This window comes from Rhinolophus sinicus, chromosome X, assembly GCF_036562045.2.
Source record: "Rhinolophus sinicus isolate RSC01 chromosome X, ASM3656204v1, whole genome shotgun sequence".
Classification (NCBI taxonomy): domain Eukaryota; kingdom Metazoa; phylum Chordata; class Mammalia; order Chiroptera; family Rhinolophidae; genus Rhinolophus; species Rhinolophus sinicus.
The window spans coordinates 52,068,649-52,085,260 of NC_133768.1; the positions used below are offsets into that span (position 1 = coordinate 52,068,649).

The window sequence follows — 16,612 nt, forward strand, 5'->3', positions numbered from 1 at the left end:
TGGTGAGAGAGAAAAAAATGGGTCAAACAAAATTGATATAACTTGGGGTTTGGACTAACAAAGTAATACTATGTAGAAAAAAGGGGGGAGACTTTTGGGTCATCAATCCTTAGCGTCCATAAAATTTTCTTCAGTTCTCTCTTATTCATTTCTCCAGACCTCTTTTCCCTTTTCTATACCTCCTTCTTCGTTTTCCTGTTCTGTTACCCCACTATATATATTTTTGCATGGATGTTTTAACCCTTTAAGTTCTGTTTACATTGGGATCAACATTTTAGTAAAGTGGGATTTAAGTTCTTTTGAGGAAAAACACAACAAATACTATATTAAAAATAATAAAGAAAGGTCTTTTTCAAGTAGAACATATAGACCAAGCAAAATATCGAGGGCAGGGAAGGTTGTGGAATGATGAATCAAACAACTGTCTTCTCCTCTGTCTGCAAAAGCTACCAAAACTGTGTTGGAATTTAAATTAGGAAGACTGAATTTCTTTACAATTTACACTCTTCTGTAATAGAATGAATCTGTTTTACACAATTTCTTATCATTTACTTATAATATAAGCTTACAAGTAAGCTTACATTCTAGGAATTTATTTCTTTCCTTCTCATTGGTTTAGATTTCACACCACTTGGAGCATAAATATAAACCTTTGTATTTTAACACTCTCGATATTCAAGTATAATCAAGCAATTATTAGGGGAAGATTGTAATAACAAATTTGAAATATGAAAGTTCACAGTCCACAAAGCAGCTGCCTGAGAAAGCAATTCACTTTAAACTAAAGGTAAAATAAAAAAGAAAGAATTTACCGCGGGATGGTGTGTGTGTGGGGGGGCAAGTTTCCACTTACAAAATGAAATCTTATCAACTTGAAATATTACACATTGATATATTACTTTTTCTAAGGCAACTAAACAGTTTTCTCTGAAGTTTGCTAAAGGCATTTCAAACAGGGAATTTAGAGCTATCAATAGGAAGCATTTCTAGTTTTTACACAAATCTGAATACAAAATTTCTCAGCCAATAAGAAACAGATATCCTGGATAATGCTCTTCCCCGCCCAAATTGGTGGCATAATTCTGTATTTGAAGGTTAATATATCATTTAGTCTTCAAGAAATAAATTTTCCAAAGAATTCTGCTTATCAAGAGATTTTTAGCTTTAGGGTCTTTGAAAGTTCCTCCAACAGAAAAAATAAACATAAAAACAGACATCCTTTCTGTTTCCCAAATTAGCCTAATGAATGACAAGGATGAGAAAGTTGCTAATCTTTGAATCCCTAAGGTTTCATGACCTTAGGAGGATCTGTAGCATGTTCAGACAAACATGAAAGGACGTATGCACTTAATAAAATCTGTGACTAGTTCTGTTAGATTTATCTCTTTCCTCCACTCTATCACCTTCTCATTGCCTTTCACAAATCTGTAGCATCTCTGATTTTTCACAGCTGAATGATTATGGTTGTGATAAAGGAAAATTTCCTCCCTTGTGATTTCTTGTCCCTTACTTGTTAACCTATTAAAACACATGCATTTTACTTAGAAAGCAGAAGAGGTATTCATAAGAAAGGCTAGATTTTCCTAAAAGGACAAAAATAAAGTAATAAATGCCTGATGAAAAAATTCAAATACAACAAGAAAATATACTAAATACACAACAGTCCCTCAGTATATGCCTGTTTTACTGACATCATTTTGTAAGTTTATGTCTTTATTAATTCTGGGTTTAGAGAAAGCATAAGATCAAAAAGGAATCTTAAAGGTACTCATTAGTTCAAAGGACTAGGATTTTTAAAGATATGTTTACAATGCAAAAGTTTTAGTGTTTTCAAAATATTCATAGAAACAAATACATACTAAATAATTAACTCTATTTACTAAAAAGTTAGTATTTTTATACCAGGGAAATGAAGCTGTTTATAGTTAGTGACCTCATACCCTGAGAGTTTTTCTCATATTAAGCAATTATCACTTGTAATTAAAAAAAAAAATCTGTGAATTCAAGAGTGTAAGACCTCATACTTACCCTGACTACACTGAAGTCCAGTTTAGTCTCCTGTGCACACTGTAATATGAGCTGAAAGCAATTTTTACTTTGATTTGTCATTCCATTTTCATAATAACGCTGTAAAATCCTTTGTTGTTCTACAGTAAATACAGAACGTAGATTCATCTAAAAATAAAAGAAGATACTCTGAAAATTGGAATAAAAATTGGGTATGTGTAGAATTTGCAAACTTTCATTTAAAAAAATAATTTCAGGGTTTCGAAGATGCAAGATTTTTTTAAGTTAATTAATCCCCTATAATGGGCAATAATTTCTGTGCTAAAGAGAGACAGGTTCTCGCTAAAAATTATACATAATGCAAACATATTGAATTTGCTCAGAGAAAGTACTAACTTTAAAGACAAAAAATGGAAAGCCCTTATCTAGGTAGTGTCAGTGTATGGGGAAAAAAGTGTTGTAACTGAAATAAATATTAATGACTAGTAAAGCCAGAGATGGTGGTTAGCCATACGTGGTCAATTATCAACAAGGGCACTCACTGTTCTTTGTCAAGCAAGGCATCTGGCATATGTCTTACAGCGAGAAGCTGTGCTCTGGAACAAAAAGGCGCTTCTATTTTTCCTCTTTTTGGAATAAGGGGTTATTTTTATATATTAAAACAGAATCTCTAAAGTTTAAAAATAAACAAGAAGGTTTAGTGATTGTGAAAATTTCTTTGCTTTAGGCAATACTAACCAAAATAATTTTTAATAACTATAGTATATAAATCAAAATTCAATATCATTTTACTAAAAATAAACCATGTAAAAGCTATGTACCTTTTAGTTAAATTGACACCATCATAATTAGACAAGAGAAATTTTAAAAATATACTTTACCCTTTCGGTCAATAGGCAAGATGTTTACTATTAAGGGAAAACAACTCTGTGAATCTCATAAATAAAAGGCAGGTCAAACTTAACAAACAAACAAAAAAGATAAATTCTAGCAGTGCAATTTTGAATAAGAACTCTTATAATTAGATTAAGCAACTTCAGGTTCTTGTTAAAAGCTGTCAGACTGAAATTGTTATTGTTAAAAGTTGACAGAAAGAAAACCCTTCCCAAGGCAAGTATCTTCATAATTAGGAAAACAGCAACAACAACAAAAACGTTATAAACCAAACCAAATAGAAATCATTCTAGTATGAGTATGAAAACAACTAAGTACAATAAAAATAAACGTGGAAATAAAAAACAATTTCCTTTGCTCTGACTATTTTAAATGATAAAACAGTCTCATAAAGAAATTAAAGATAGTCATATAGTCATCCATTGCAATTTGTGCATCTGACTTTCTTTCTTACTCAAACAAACATCTTTCTATGTAATGTTAAGAGATCCAATTAAAGAAAACCAGATGTGGTAGAGGGCACCAGAAAGATGAGAATATAGGTTCTCCCTGGAACATTCAGAAACAAATAACTCCACTAACTTTCTGAGCGGGATCTCATTCAAGTACACCAGTGTAGAAATATAAACTTCTTATCTGCAAAATGACTGAATTTTCAAGGATGTTCAGGCCAGAGGACAATAGTCATCAAAGCAATATTTACTATTATGGCTGCTAGATTTCAGAGCAATTTGGGGTTCCGTTTGCATAGCAGTTGAGCTATAGTCAGGAGAGGAGCCAGAAGATGAATGTCATCTGGTGTGGATTTAGAAGATTCTTTGGAATGAGTTCTGAGGAGGCGGTTAACTTTAATTCACTAATGCATAATCAGTAGTGGCCCTGATCCTTCTCTGCAGGGCTGTAACTACCACAAAAAGCCTAGAGTGCAAGACATGGTCATCCCCAAGTGTGATGATACCTGCTCTAATAATATAGGAATGTTTTCCTAATGGCTAGCTACAACTGTTACACTTACCCAAGTATGATATGAACCTTAAGAAGCACAGCAGGTCCTTCTCCACTGATACCAACAGCCAAATACAGCTGAAGAGCACTAAACAGATTTCTGGAGTCAACAACTCTAACGGTAGACAATGCTGTGACCTTTATAGTGTCTCCCATAAATTCAGTAGCAACAGCAGGAAGGCCACTTTGCTCAAGAGATCTACTATTTTTCTTTCAAATTATAGGAAGTTGATTCTTTACCACAACTAGATAAAGCAAGATAATTTGTCATTATCTCCACCCACCCTAGTTATCTTGGTCTATTAAGTGGCAAGATATTGAATGACTGCACAGCCAAAGTTTTTTTATCATTTGCTCAAAAATCAAGAAAAGAATTGTAAAAACCTTCATTTTAAAAGTTGGGTTCTCCTCATACACTGTTGGTGGGAATGCAGACTGGTGCAGCCCCTAAGGAAGGCAGTGTGGAGGTTCCTCAAAAAATTACGAATAGAATTACCGTATGACCCAGCAATCCCTCTCCTGGGTATCTACCCAAAAAATCTGAAAACATTTATCCATAAAGACACGTGTGCTCCAATGTTCATTGTAGCTTTATTTACGGTGGCCAGGACATGGAAACAACCAAAATGTCCTTCGATAGATGAATGGATAAAGAAGTTGTGGTATATATACACAATGGAATACTATTCGGCATTAAGAAAAGATGAAATAGGACCATTTGTGACAACGTGGATGGATCTTGAGAATATAATGCTAAGCAAAATAAGTGAGACAGAAAAAGCAGAGAACCATATGATTTCACTGATATGTGATATATAAACCAAAAACAACAAAAGAACAAGACAAACAAATGAGAAACAAAAACTCATAGACACAGACAATAGTTTAGTGGTTACCAGAGGGATGGGGGGAAGGGGGTGGTAGATGAGGGTAAAGGGGATCAAATATATGGTGATGGAAGGAGAACTGACTCTGGGTGGTGAACACACAATGGGATTTTATAGATGATGTAATACAGAATTGTACACCTAAAATCTATGTAACTTTATTAAGAATTGTCACCCCAATAAACTTTAATAAAAAAAATAACATCCGAAAAAAATAAAAGTTGGGTTCTTATATATGTGAAAGATAAAATGACAGTCTACTGCTTTCATGGAAATTGCAGTCCATTGGGTTGGGGTAGGGAGGGTAAATGAATTAGGGGATTAAATACTGAAGTAACAAATCATTAACTTCATCCCAAAATTTCTTAGATTAACAGTGTTTGCATTGCCATCCACTGAGCACGTGCCAGCCCATGGAAATAAGACAGCCTGTGTCCTACTCTTAGTTCCACTGTGGACTATTAGGTAAATCACTTAATTTCTATGAGCAACCATTTCCTAGTGTGTAAAATACTGGATTATATCACTTGTTTTATCTTCCAGTCTGAGTTGTTACAAATAATTTAGGATATGTGAAGGTCATTTTTCTTAAATTGTAAAGCATGTTACAGTTTCTACATATTTATATTTTTAAGTATAGCTAGACCTTTTGTTATCGTATTCAGGTATGGAATTTTGAAGGTTGCTCTCAGCTTTAAGATTTGGTGTTTTAATGAGGACATTGAGCCATTGAGAAAAGATTAAATTGTGTTCAGTATATTGCACTCAAACAAGCAGAGCAATGAGTAAAATACTTAGATTTATTGCTTCAGAAGTACTTGAAAAATACAGCTTTGAGGAATGACTGCCTCCCTAGAAGTTCCAGATAGCTAAGGCTATATTTTCACATGGGACTATTTCAGATAATTTCCTAACGTTGTTCTTATGTACTGGATGTCATAATTAAAATCAGCTCTAATAATGCCCTAATAATATCTTAACTCATTAAATCATTTGGAAAGTGCCAGGAAATTTTACTCATAAGTACTCATTCTTGGAAACCTGATTTTTAAAATGGGATGAGTCCATAAAATCATCACCAATTCAAATACAACACATTCTTTCCAACATTAAAAATTTGAAGTTTGTGTAAGCCATTAATTTTGTGTTTGTTTACAAAGCATTAAGCCTCTTGACTAAATGCCTAGGAGTGGAATTACTGGTTCATATGATAAATGTATGTTTAACTTTGTAAGAAACTGCTCAACTGTTTTCAAAAGTAGCTTGTTTTCAAAAGTACAAATTTATTTTTCACTAATATTCTATGAAAGTTTTAGTTCTTTCATTTCTTCACAAGCATTTACCAGATTTCTTTTTACAAAAACTTGCCATTCTAACGTGTAATTACATATTATTATTGTGGATTTAATGTGTACTTCCCTAGTAACTAGTGATGTTGAGCATCTTTTCATATGATTATTTGCCATCTATATATCTTATTTGTAGAAATGTTCAAATATTTTGCAATTTTTAAAATTGCATTGTTTGTTTATGAATTATTGAGCTTTTAGAACTCGTTACATATTCTGGATACAAGTTCTTTATCAGAAATATGATTTGCATATATTTTCTCCTTGTTTGTGGCTTTTTATTTTATTAACAGTGTATTTCACAAAGATGTTTTTAATTTTGATAAAGTCCAATTTATCACTTTTTTATGGATTGTGCTTTTAATGCCATATCTAAGAAAATTTGTCCAGCACATGGTCATAGAAATTTTTCCTTTGTTTTATTTGAGCAGTTTTACATGTTTTGCATTTGACATTTAGATTTATGATCCATTTTCTGCTTATATATTCTGGAGGAGATTACATAGAATTGTTATTTTTTTCATTAAATCTTTGTTAGAAATCACCAATGAAGCCATCTGAGCATGGGATTTTTCTTTGTTGGAAAGTGTTAAACTACAAATTACATTTTGATATTATTCAGATTATCTGTTTCTTCTTGAGTGAGTTTTGGTGGTTTGTGTCTTTTAAAGAATTGGTCCATTTTATCTAAGTAGCTGAATTTAAAGTGTAGTCTCATACTATTTACTTATTATTCTTTTAATGTCTTTAGGGTCTGTTGTGTTGTACCTTTTCCTTATTGATGCTGGCAATTTGTTTTTTCCCTTTTATTTTTCTTGGTTGGTTTGGCAAGGGGCTTATCACTTTTATTGATCTTCTGAAATAACTAGTTTTTGGTTTTATTGACTTTGGTTAATTGTTTTTCTGTAATCATTTTGATTGATTTCTGTTTTTATCTTTACTATTCCCTTCATTGTGCTTCATTTGAATTAAATTTTCCATTCTTTTTCTAGTTTCTTAAGATGGAAACTTTGATTGTTGATCTTTGACCTTTCTTATTTTCTAAATATAAGCAATTAAGGCTATAAATGTATTTCAAATGGCCTTGCCTACATTCTACAAATTTTGATAGGCTGCATTTTTAAAAACAGCCTTGTGGAGGTATAATTGATATACAAGGAGCTGCACATATTGAATGTCTATAATTTGATGGGTTTGGTCTTATACAAAAACCAATGATACTATTACCATAATCAAATTAATCAACACTTCTGAAAGTTTCCCATGTCCCATTGTTTGTTTGTTTGTATTATTGTAAGAACATTTAACATGACATCTACCCTATTAACAAATTTTGAAGTGAAAAATACTGTATTGTTAACTGTAGGTACCATGTTGTACAGCAGGTTTCTAGAACTTATTCATCTAGCATAACTGAAACTGTATACCCATTGAAAAACAAATAACTGTTTCCCTCACTCTCCATCCCCTGGCAACAGTTATTGCATTTCCTGTCAGTGTGAGTTTGACTATTTTATATCCCTCACATAAGTCGAATCATGCAGTATTTGTCTTATGAATTGCCTACTTCACTTAGAATAATGTTCTCCAGATTCATTCATGTGGTTGCAAATAGCAGAATTTCCTTATTTTTAAAGGTTGAATAATATTTCATTGTATGTATATACTACATTTTCTTTATACATCTGTCGATGGACACTTGATTTGTCTCCATTTTGTGGCTATTGTGAATAGTGCTGCAATAAACATGGGAGTGCAAATATCTCTTTAAGAACCAAATTTCAATACTTTTGGCTATATACCCCCAAATGGTAGTAATGCTGTACCATATAGTAGTTCTATTTTTAATTTTTTGAGGTATCTCCATACTGTTTTCCAAAGCTGATGGACATTTCACATTCCTACCAACAATGTACAGGGGTTCCAATTTCTCCAGAACCTTGACGATACTTATTTTTTTGCTTTTTAATAATAGCCATTCCAACAGGTATGCACACCATACACACACAAAAAAAATCAACTCAAAATAGATTAAAGACATAAATATAAGATCTGAAACTAAAACTTCTAGAAGAAAGCATAGGGAAAGAGCTTTCAGACATTGGTCTTGGCAATGACTTCTTGGATATGTCTCCAAAAGTATACACAACAAAAGCGAAAATAGACAAGTGGCGGGTGGCTGGATGGCTCAGTTGATTAGAGCATGCGCTCTGAACAACAGGGTTGCCGGTTCGATTCCCATATGGGCCAGTGAGCTGCGCCCTCCACAACTAGATTGAAGACAACGAGCTGCTGCTGAGCTTCCGGAGGGACGGCTGAATGGCACAATTGGTTAGAGAGAGAGCTCTCAACAACAAGGTTACTGGTACAATTCCTGCATGGGATGGTGGGCTACAATCCCTGCAACTGAAGATTGAAAACGGCCACCGGACTTGGAACTGAGCTGCACTCTCTGCAACTAGATTAAAGGACAATGACTTGGAGCTGATGGGCCCTGGAGAAACACACTGTACCCCAATATTCTCCAATAAAATTAAGAAAAAAAAGAGACAAGTGGAACTATATCAAACTAAAAATCTTCTTGCACAGCAAAGCAAACCATTAACAAAATTAAAAAGTAACCTACGGGAAGGGAGAAAATATTTGGAACCATATATCTGATAAGGGGTTAATTTCCAAAATATATAGGAATTCTTACAACTCAATCACAAACAAACAAAACATACAAACAAACAAACAAACAATGAATTTCCCAATTGAAAAATTGGCAAAGGGCTTGCCCCGGGGATGAACACCACTTGGTCGTGATGAATAATCTTTTTAATGCATTGTTTTATTCGATTTGCTAGAATTTTATTTAGAATTTTTGCATCGGTATTCATCAGAGATATTGGTCTGTAGTATTCTTTTTTTGTGCTGTCCCTACCAGGTTTTGGTAGCAGGGTAATGTTGGCCTCATAAAATGAGTTAGGGAGTACTGTCTCTTCTTCAATTTTTTGGAAGAGTTTGAGCAGGATTGGTATTAGAGCCTCTTTGAAGGTTTGATAGAATTCACTAGTGAAGCCATCTGGTCCAGGACTTTTGCTTTTGGGAAGGTTTTGGATGATGATTCAATTTCGTTACTGGTGATCCGTCTGTTTAGATTTTCCAGTTCTTCATGGTTCAGCCTTGGAAGGCTATATGTTTCTAAGAACTAGTCCATTTCTTCTAGGTTGTTGAATTTAGTGGCATATAGTCCTTCATAGTATTCTTGGATGATCCTTTGTATTTCTGTGGTGTCCGTGATAACTTCCCCTTTTTCGTTTCTGATTTTGTTAATCAGTGTCTTCTCTCTTTTTATCTTAGTAAGTCTAGCCAAGGGTTTGTCAATTTTGTTAATCTTTTCAAAGAACCAGCTCTTTGTCACATTAATTTTTTCTATTGTCTTTTGTTCTCTATTTCATTTAGTTCTGCTCTAATTTTTGTTATTTCCTTTCTTCTGCTGACCTTGGGTTTTACTTGTTCTTCTTTTTCTAGTTCTTTAAGGTGTAACATGAGGTTATTTATTTGGGAGTTTTCTTGTTTCTTGAGATAGGCCTGTAATGAGATAAATTTCCTCTTAAAACTGCTTTCGCTGCATCCCAAAAATTTTGGTAGGATGTATTTTCATTGTCATTTGTTTCTATGTATCTTTTGATCTCTCCTCTAATTTCTTCTTTGACCCAGTCCTTCTTTAAAAGTATGTTGTTTAATCTCCATGTATTTGTGTTTTTCCTGCTTTCTTTTTGCAGTTGATATCCAATTTCAAAGCCTTGTGATCAGAGAATATGCATGGTATGATTTCAATCTTCTTAAATTTGTTGAGACTGATTTTATGTCCCAATATATGGTCTATCCTTGAGAATGTTCCATGTACACTAGAAAAGAATGTATAGTCTGATGTTTTAGGATGAAGTGCTCTATAAATGTCAATTATGTCCATTTCATCTAATGTGTCATTTAGGGCTGCTATTTCGTTATTTATTTTCTGTTTGGATGATCTATCCATAGCTGTCAATGATGTATTTAAGTCCTGTAGTATAATTGTGTTTTGGTCATTTTCTCCCTTTAGTTCTGTAAGTAGTTGCTTGGTATATTTCGGTGCTCCCTGATTGGGGGCATAAATATTGATGACTGTTATGTCTTCTTGTTGTACAGTCCCCGTCACCATTATGAAATATCCATCTTTGTCTCTTATTATCTTTTTCACCTTGAAGTCTGTTTCATCTGATATCTTTATGGCTACACTTGATTTTCTCTGGGTACCATTTACTTGGAGTGTCCATTTCCACCCTTTCACTTTGAGTCTATGCTTGTCCTTGTAGCTGAGATGTGTCTCTTGGAGACAGCATATGGTTGGGTTTATTTTTTTTATCCAGTTTGCTTCTCTGTGACTTTTTATTGGTCAGTTCAGTCCATTTACACTTAAGGTGATTCTTGATATGTGAGGATTTCCTGTCATTCTATCTTTAGTTTTCTGGTAAGGCTGTGTCTCCATTGTTTCTTTGCCTTTATGTTGTTGTCTATTATTTCTGTGTGGTGGTATTCTATGATGTTTCCCTCTGTTTATTCTTTTATTTCAGTATATATTTCAGTTCTGGATTTTTTTTTTGAGTGGTTACCCTTAAGTTTATGTAAAAGAAAGTTTGATATTTAGAGTATTCCATTTTCTTCAGCACGCTTACTTTCTCCATTCCCATATTCCGGTTCAGGCCTTTACTCTCCCCCTATTTGAGTTTTGGTTGCCACAAATTGTCCCTGTTGATGGTGGTCGAGTAGCCTCCTTTAGTATTTCTTCTAGTGCAGGTCGTGTATTAGAAATTCCCTCAGCTTCTGTATGTCTGGAAAGGTCTTTATTCCTCCTTCATATCTAAAGGATATCTTTGCTGGATATATTATTCTTGGCTCATGATTTCTCTTTCAATCGTTTGAATATTTGTTTCCACTCCCTCCTGGCTTGTAGTGTTTCTGCTGAAAAATCTGATGATAATCTAATGGGCTTTCCTTTGTAAGTTACCGTCTTCTTTTCCCTGGCTGCCTTGAGGATTCTTTCTTTGTCGTTGATTTTAGACAGCTTCAATACAATGTGCCTTGGAGAAGGCCTGTTGGGATTGAGGTAACTAGGTGTTCTATTTGCTTCTTGGATTCGAGGGTCCAGTTCTGTCCACAAGTTTGGGAAGTTCTCATCGACAATTTGTTTGAATATATTCTCTGTTCCCTTCTCTTTCTTCTCCTTCTGGTATGCCCATTATTCTTATATTGCTCTTTCTGATGGAGTCAGAAAGTTCTTGTAGAGTTCTTTCATTTCTTTTAAGTCTCAATTCTCTTTCTTCTTCCATCTGTGTCATTTCCAGGTTTCTATCTTCGATGTCACTGATTCTTTCCTCCATCTGGTCAACTCTACTACCTAAGCTGGTTATTTCATTCTTAATTTCTTCTATTGAGTTCTTAATCTCCAGAAATTCTATTTGGTTCTTTTTGAAAATTTCAATCTCTTTCATAAAATGCTCATGCTGTTCTTTGATTGAGTTTCTGAGTTCATTTAACTGCCTATCTGTGTTTTCTTGCATCTCGTTGAGTTTTTTCAGAACTGCAATCTTGAATTCTCTGTCATTTAAGTAACATATTTCTGTAACTTTAAGTGCTTTTTCTGGAGATTTTTCACTTTCTTTCTGAGCTATCTTGTTGCCTTGGTTATTCATGGCAATTACTGATTTACTATTTCTCTTCCTAGATATCTACAGGAGTGGCTTCTGCAACAGGTTGATATGAAGCGGTCTTTCTTTTGTTTTCCAGCACTTGTTGGTAGAATGTTTTTTTTTTTCTCCAACTCCAGCTTATTTTTCTTCTCCCACATGGTCGTGCTATGTTTTCTCTGTACTATTCCAGCTTCTCACACAATTGGGGGATTCCCTGGGAGACGGGCTTCTCCTCTGTTAATAGTTCGTCTAGGTCACAGGGCGCAGTGTCCGTGTGGGTATGCGGAGAACTTTTTATGTTCCAAAGCTCTTCCAGCTCCAGGTTCAGAGCCCGTATGTTTCAGCAGTTCTGTTTACTCCTGCAGGGATCCACCCAGATAGGTGGGGCCAGGGTCGGGGTGAGTTGTGAGAGGTGGCCCAGAGCAATGGCGGCGACCACCACCACAGCCGGTCCTGCTTTCACAGCTCCCTCCCCTTTGCCGGAACTAGTTGGGCTGCGAATCTGTGTCTGCGGTCCACAGTTCTCAGAACAGCAAATATTCTATTCCTTTGATCCGACACTGCCACTGTTCCGCTTCTAGCATGGGGCAGGTGCGGAGGGGCGAGCTCTGGGAGGGGAGGGAGGGGGCGGCTGGTCTTAGTGCCTAAGACTTCCATTCTCTGCTCGGCAGTGAGGGCTTAAACCACCGTTTTCAGCCTTCTTCCCTCAGTCTTTTCTCCGAGGTCTCTGCCGTGAGTGTTGGGTTCAGCCGTGTTGTATGCTGCCCCCTCAGCCCTGTGGGCCATAAACGGAGCCCTAGCAATTTGAGTTCTTCCCTCTCCCGCAGCTGCGGTAGTTTTGGGAAGCAGCGGAGCTCGGAGCACTGAGCTAGGTCTGCGTCCTCTGCCCGCGCGGATCCGTCTCCGCACTTCTCCCTTTCCTTCTCCCCCACTCGCGTGATTTGCCCACCTGTAGGTGACTTCGGTAGTTGGCCTCTTCGTCTTGCCTGTCTGCTGTGCAGGGAGTTCTTTGTGGAGTTTTAGTTTTTCGATTCGTTGTAAATTCCAGGGGAGCTTTACAGAGGCTCACCTCACATCGCCATTTTTCCTCTTCAATCAACTTTGTTTTGAATACTCTGACATAATATAAAGTTTCTGACATTTTACTTTTAACTTATATCTTTATATATAAAGTGGATTTCTATATACATCATATAGTTGGGTTTAAAAAATCCATATCATTGAAATCATATAGTTCTCTGCTTTTTCTGAGATAAGCATAAGTACCTTATTTCCCAGCACCTAGCATGAACAATGATTTATGCACACCGTAGACATGCAATAAATATCTGTTGAATGAACAAACACACAAGTTCAGAATTGGGTGATTAAGCTAGACAACTAAATAAGAAACATAATATACTGTGATCAATACTGCTTTAGAGACATATATGGAGGAAAGGGAAACGGGAACTAACATTTTCTTGGGATCTACTTCATGATAGACACCGTGTGCACTTTCTACTACATCACCTACGAGGAGAAGCAATTATTCAGCTTAGGGACATCAGAGAAGGCTTCCAGAGGAGCGGCTGCATGCACTGATTCTCAAAAGACCAGGAGGGTGAGTGTGTGTGTATGTGTGTGTGTGTGTGTGTGTGTGTGTGTGTGTGTGTGTGAAGGGGGAGGATGTAGAAATTTAGGGAATGAATCAGACAGAGAAAACACGTGCAAGGGCAGAATATAGTCAAGGAAAACTAAAAGCATAGAAAACTGAAATGGAAACCTAAATAAAACCAAGTGTGAACGACAGTGCTGTACAATTCAAAGCAAAGAAAATGGGGACCCCTGCCTATTTAGATGTCATTTGAAGAGCAGTGGGAAGCCCACTGTCCACAAAGCATTTTCCTGACAGCCTGTCGATGATGTCTGAAAGTCTGCCACTGGAAACCCATTACTTTGAGTCATTGACAAATTGTCCCGTTAAAAAATAAATATCTCTCCCAGACTTCATTTCTTTTCTTTTCTTTTTTTTTTTTTTTTGATCGGGTTACTAGATTGGCATGTCTTTCAATTACTGTGTTTAGACCACTAACCTTTTTAAAATTATTATTTTTCAATTACAGTTGACATTCAATATTTTATTAGTTTCAGGTGTACAGCATAGTGGTTAGACATTTATATAATTTACAAAGTGATCCCCCTCATAAATCTAGTACCCACCTGGCAAGGTGAAGGGATTAAGAAGTACAAATTGGTGGTTACAAAATAGTCACAGGGATGTAAAATAGAGCTAGGGAATATAGACCACTTACTTTTAATGTAATTGCTATGTAGCATGGTTGGATTTAGGCATACCATTCATTTTATTAGTTGTTTTCTGTTTGTCCTTCTGACTTTTTGTTCTTCTGTTCTTCTTTCTCCAACTTCTTTTGGATTATTTGAATATTTTTGGAATGTTTTAATTCATTGGCTTTGGACTACATTTGTTTGCATGTTTTGAAGTGGTTACTTTAGGGATTGCTATATATCTTCAATTTTTTTCTTTCCATATAGTTGTTATTTTACTTCAATTACAACCATATAGGTCCCTTTACCCTCTCCCCTTTGTGTTATAGTTGGCATATGTAGAACATCTATATACATTGACAATCTCACCAGACAATGTTAATCATTTTTACTCTCAATATTCATATATATTTAAGAAACATAAGATGAAAAATAGTATTTCATAATTACAAAGATATCTACATTTTTGTTTTTGCTCTTTCTTCATTCCTAAAGTTCCAAGTTTTCTTCTGTTATCATTTCCATTCAGCTTGAAGAACTTTATTTTATATTTTTAGAGCAATTCTGCTGGTGAAAAATTCTCTTAGTTTTCTTTTATCTGGGAATGTCTTTATTTCATAATCATTGCTGACATATATTTTCACTGGCTGTAGAATTCTGAGTTGATAATTCTTTTGTTTTAGCACTTTAAAGATTATTTCTCATAAGAAATTTGTGGTCATTTAAAAATTCTTTTTCCCCTATAAATATTGTTTTTCTCTAGCTGTTTTCAACACATTTTTTTCCTTTGGTTTTCAGCAGTTTGATTATGCGTCTAGGTATGACTTCCATGAACTTGTTTCAAGCTCCTTGATCTTCTTGAATCTGTACATTTTAATCTTTCATTAAATTTGGAATATTTTCAGCCATTATTTCCTCAAATATGTATTTTTTACATCAATCTTTTTCCTGTCTTTTTGGGACTTCAATTACACAAATACTTGACCATTCGATATCATCCCACAGGTTCTGAGGCTCTGTTTTTGTGTTTTCATCTTTTTTTTTTCTCTGTGTTGCTTAGATTGGTTTATCTTAAAGTTCACTGACTCATTACACTGTCATCACAATTCTGATAATGAGTCTATATGATGACTTGTTAAAATTTCAGATATTAAATTTCTCAGCTCCAAAATTTTCATTTTCTAGTTTTCACAGTTCCATGACTGAGATCCATCCTTGGGTCAAAGCCTCAAGAGAAAAAGAAAAAATACAGAAACTCACCCATGTATGGTCACCTCCAAATTCTGCCTGCTTTTGTTTACTCTTCAGAGTTCTCAGGTAGTTACTTTTAAATTTTTGTCTTGAGATGTTAGCTGTAATCGGTAGGAGAAATACACTGTATTGAGCTTACTCCATCTTGTACAGAACTGAGAGTCTAGCATTGTAATTTTAAAAATTTAGATCATACTAATCTCTAAGGAACTTTACTCCATGTCAGATTAAACCTATATTTATTTAATCTTGACAAAACACCAATATTTTGGGGCTGTTATTATTGTTTGAGAATTTTAAAAAAGCAAAACAAAAGCTGGAACCCTTTTTGCCTTTCTCATGAGCTTTTATAAATAAAAATATGAATAATTATGCTTTTGAATAAATTATAGCTTAGAAATTTTTGAGGTAAATGAAGATATTAGTAACAATATTTTCAGGTATTTTCTCTTGGCATTTTAATTTTGTTGAACTTGCCAATGCATGTTCCATGTGTAATTGTATAAGATTTAGTTATTCTGCATAATTTGGTGAAAACATATCTGAAGGTTCTCCAGTTACCTCTATATTCCCATTTCTAAGATGTTTTGGGTAATGTATATTTATTCAAGCAATGAAACTTTATTTTTCATAAGTCTTAACTATTTTTGATGGAAAAATGTCTGAAATACAATACGCCCTCTCCTGACTTTTTAAACAGAGTATGAAAAGTAATTAAACTATCTTTTATGAGACAATTTATAATGGGCTCTCATTATAAACATGATCTATGCTGTTCTAATAATTGTGTATGGATGTTTGTCTCTTCACGTTAAAATACATTAGATTCTTGCATATGCTTATTACAGTTTGTCTCTTACTCTCCATGTTGTCAACTGTCACTTGCCATGATGTCAGTGGGCTTGCCTTAAGAGATTCCCTCCCATTCTTCTCATTTGCTGGGGTTTGTTGTTTTTTATTAATTTGTTCCTTCTAATCTGATGTAAGACAAGATATTTTTAGGAAAACCCTGAGGGGCTCACCCATGACTCTACTGTTTGGGCCTTACCTTGTAGATATTGTAACACTTATTTTCCTGAGTTTGCTGGAGAAATTCTATATAAGTGAGGAATTAACTACTGTTTCCTTTGCTGTAGTGAAGGTCTGTCATATGTTAAAACAACTATTTCATTTCACACACTATAAACTGATAAGTAGTAAAATAGGAAGTTTGATGAAAATCAGCCCCTCTGAG

The 16,612-nt window shown here is 34.8% G+C and overlaps 1 protein-coding gene across 3 annotated transcripts in view; it reads right to left on the bottom strand.

Annotated features, from left to right (window-relative positions):
* Positions 1-16,612, bottom strand: part of HDX (highly divergent homeobox) — a 198,619-nt gene that overhangs the window by 151,108 nt on the left and 30,899 nt on the right. For 2 of the 3 annotated variants that reach the window (XM_074323747.1, XM_019717595.2), the window contains exon 2: positions 2,029-2,175. The exons of the other annotated variant lie outside the window; for it this stretch is intronic. In XM_074323747.1, coding sequence (XP_074179848.1) covers positions 2,029-2,175 — 147 coding nt within the window. The remainder of the gene's footprint in view (positions 1-2,028; positions 2,176-16,612) is intronic. 3 annotated transcript variants of the gene reach the window in all.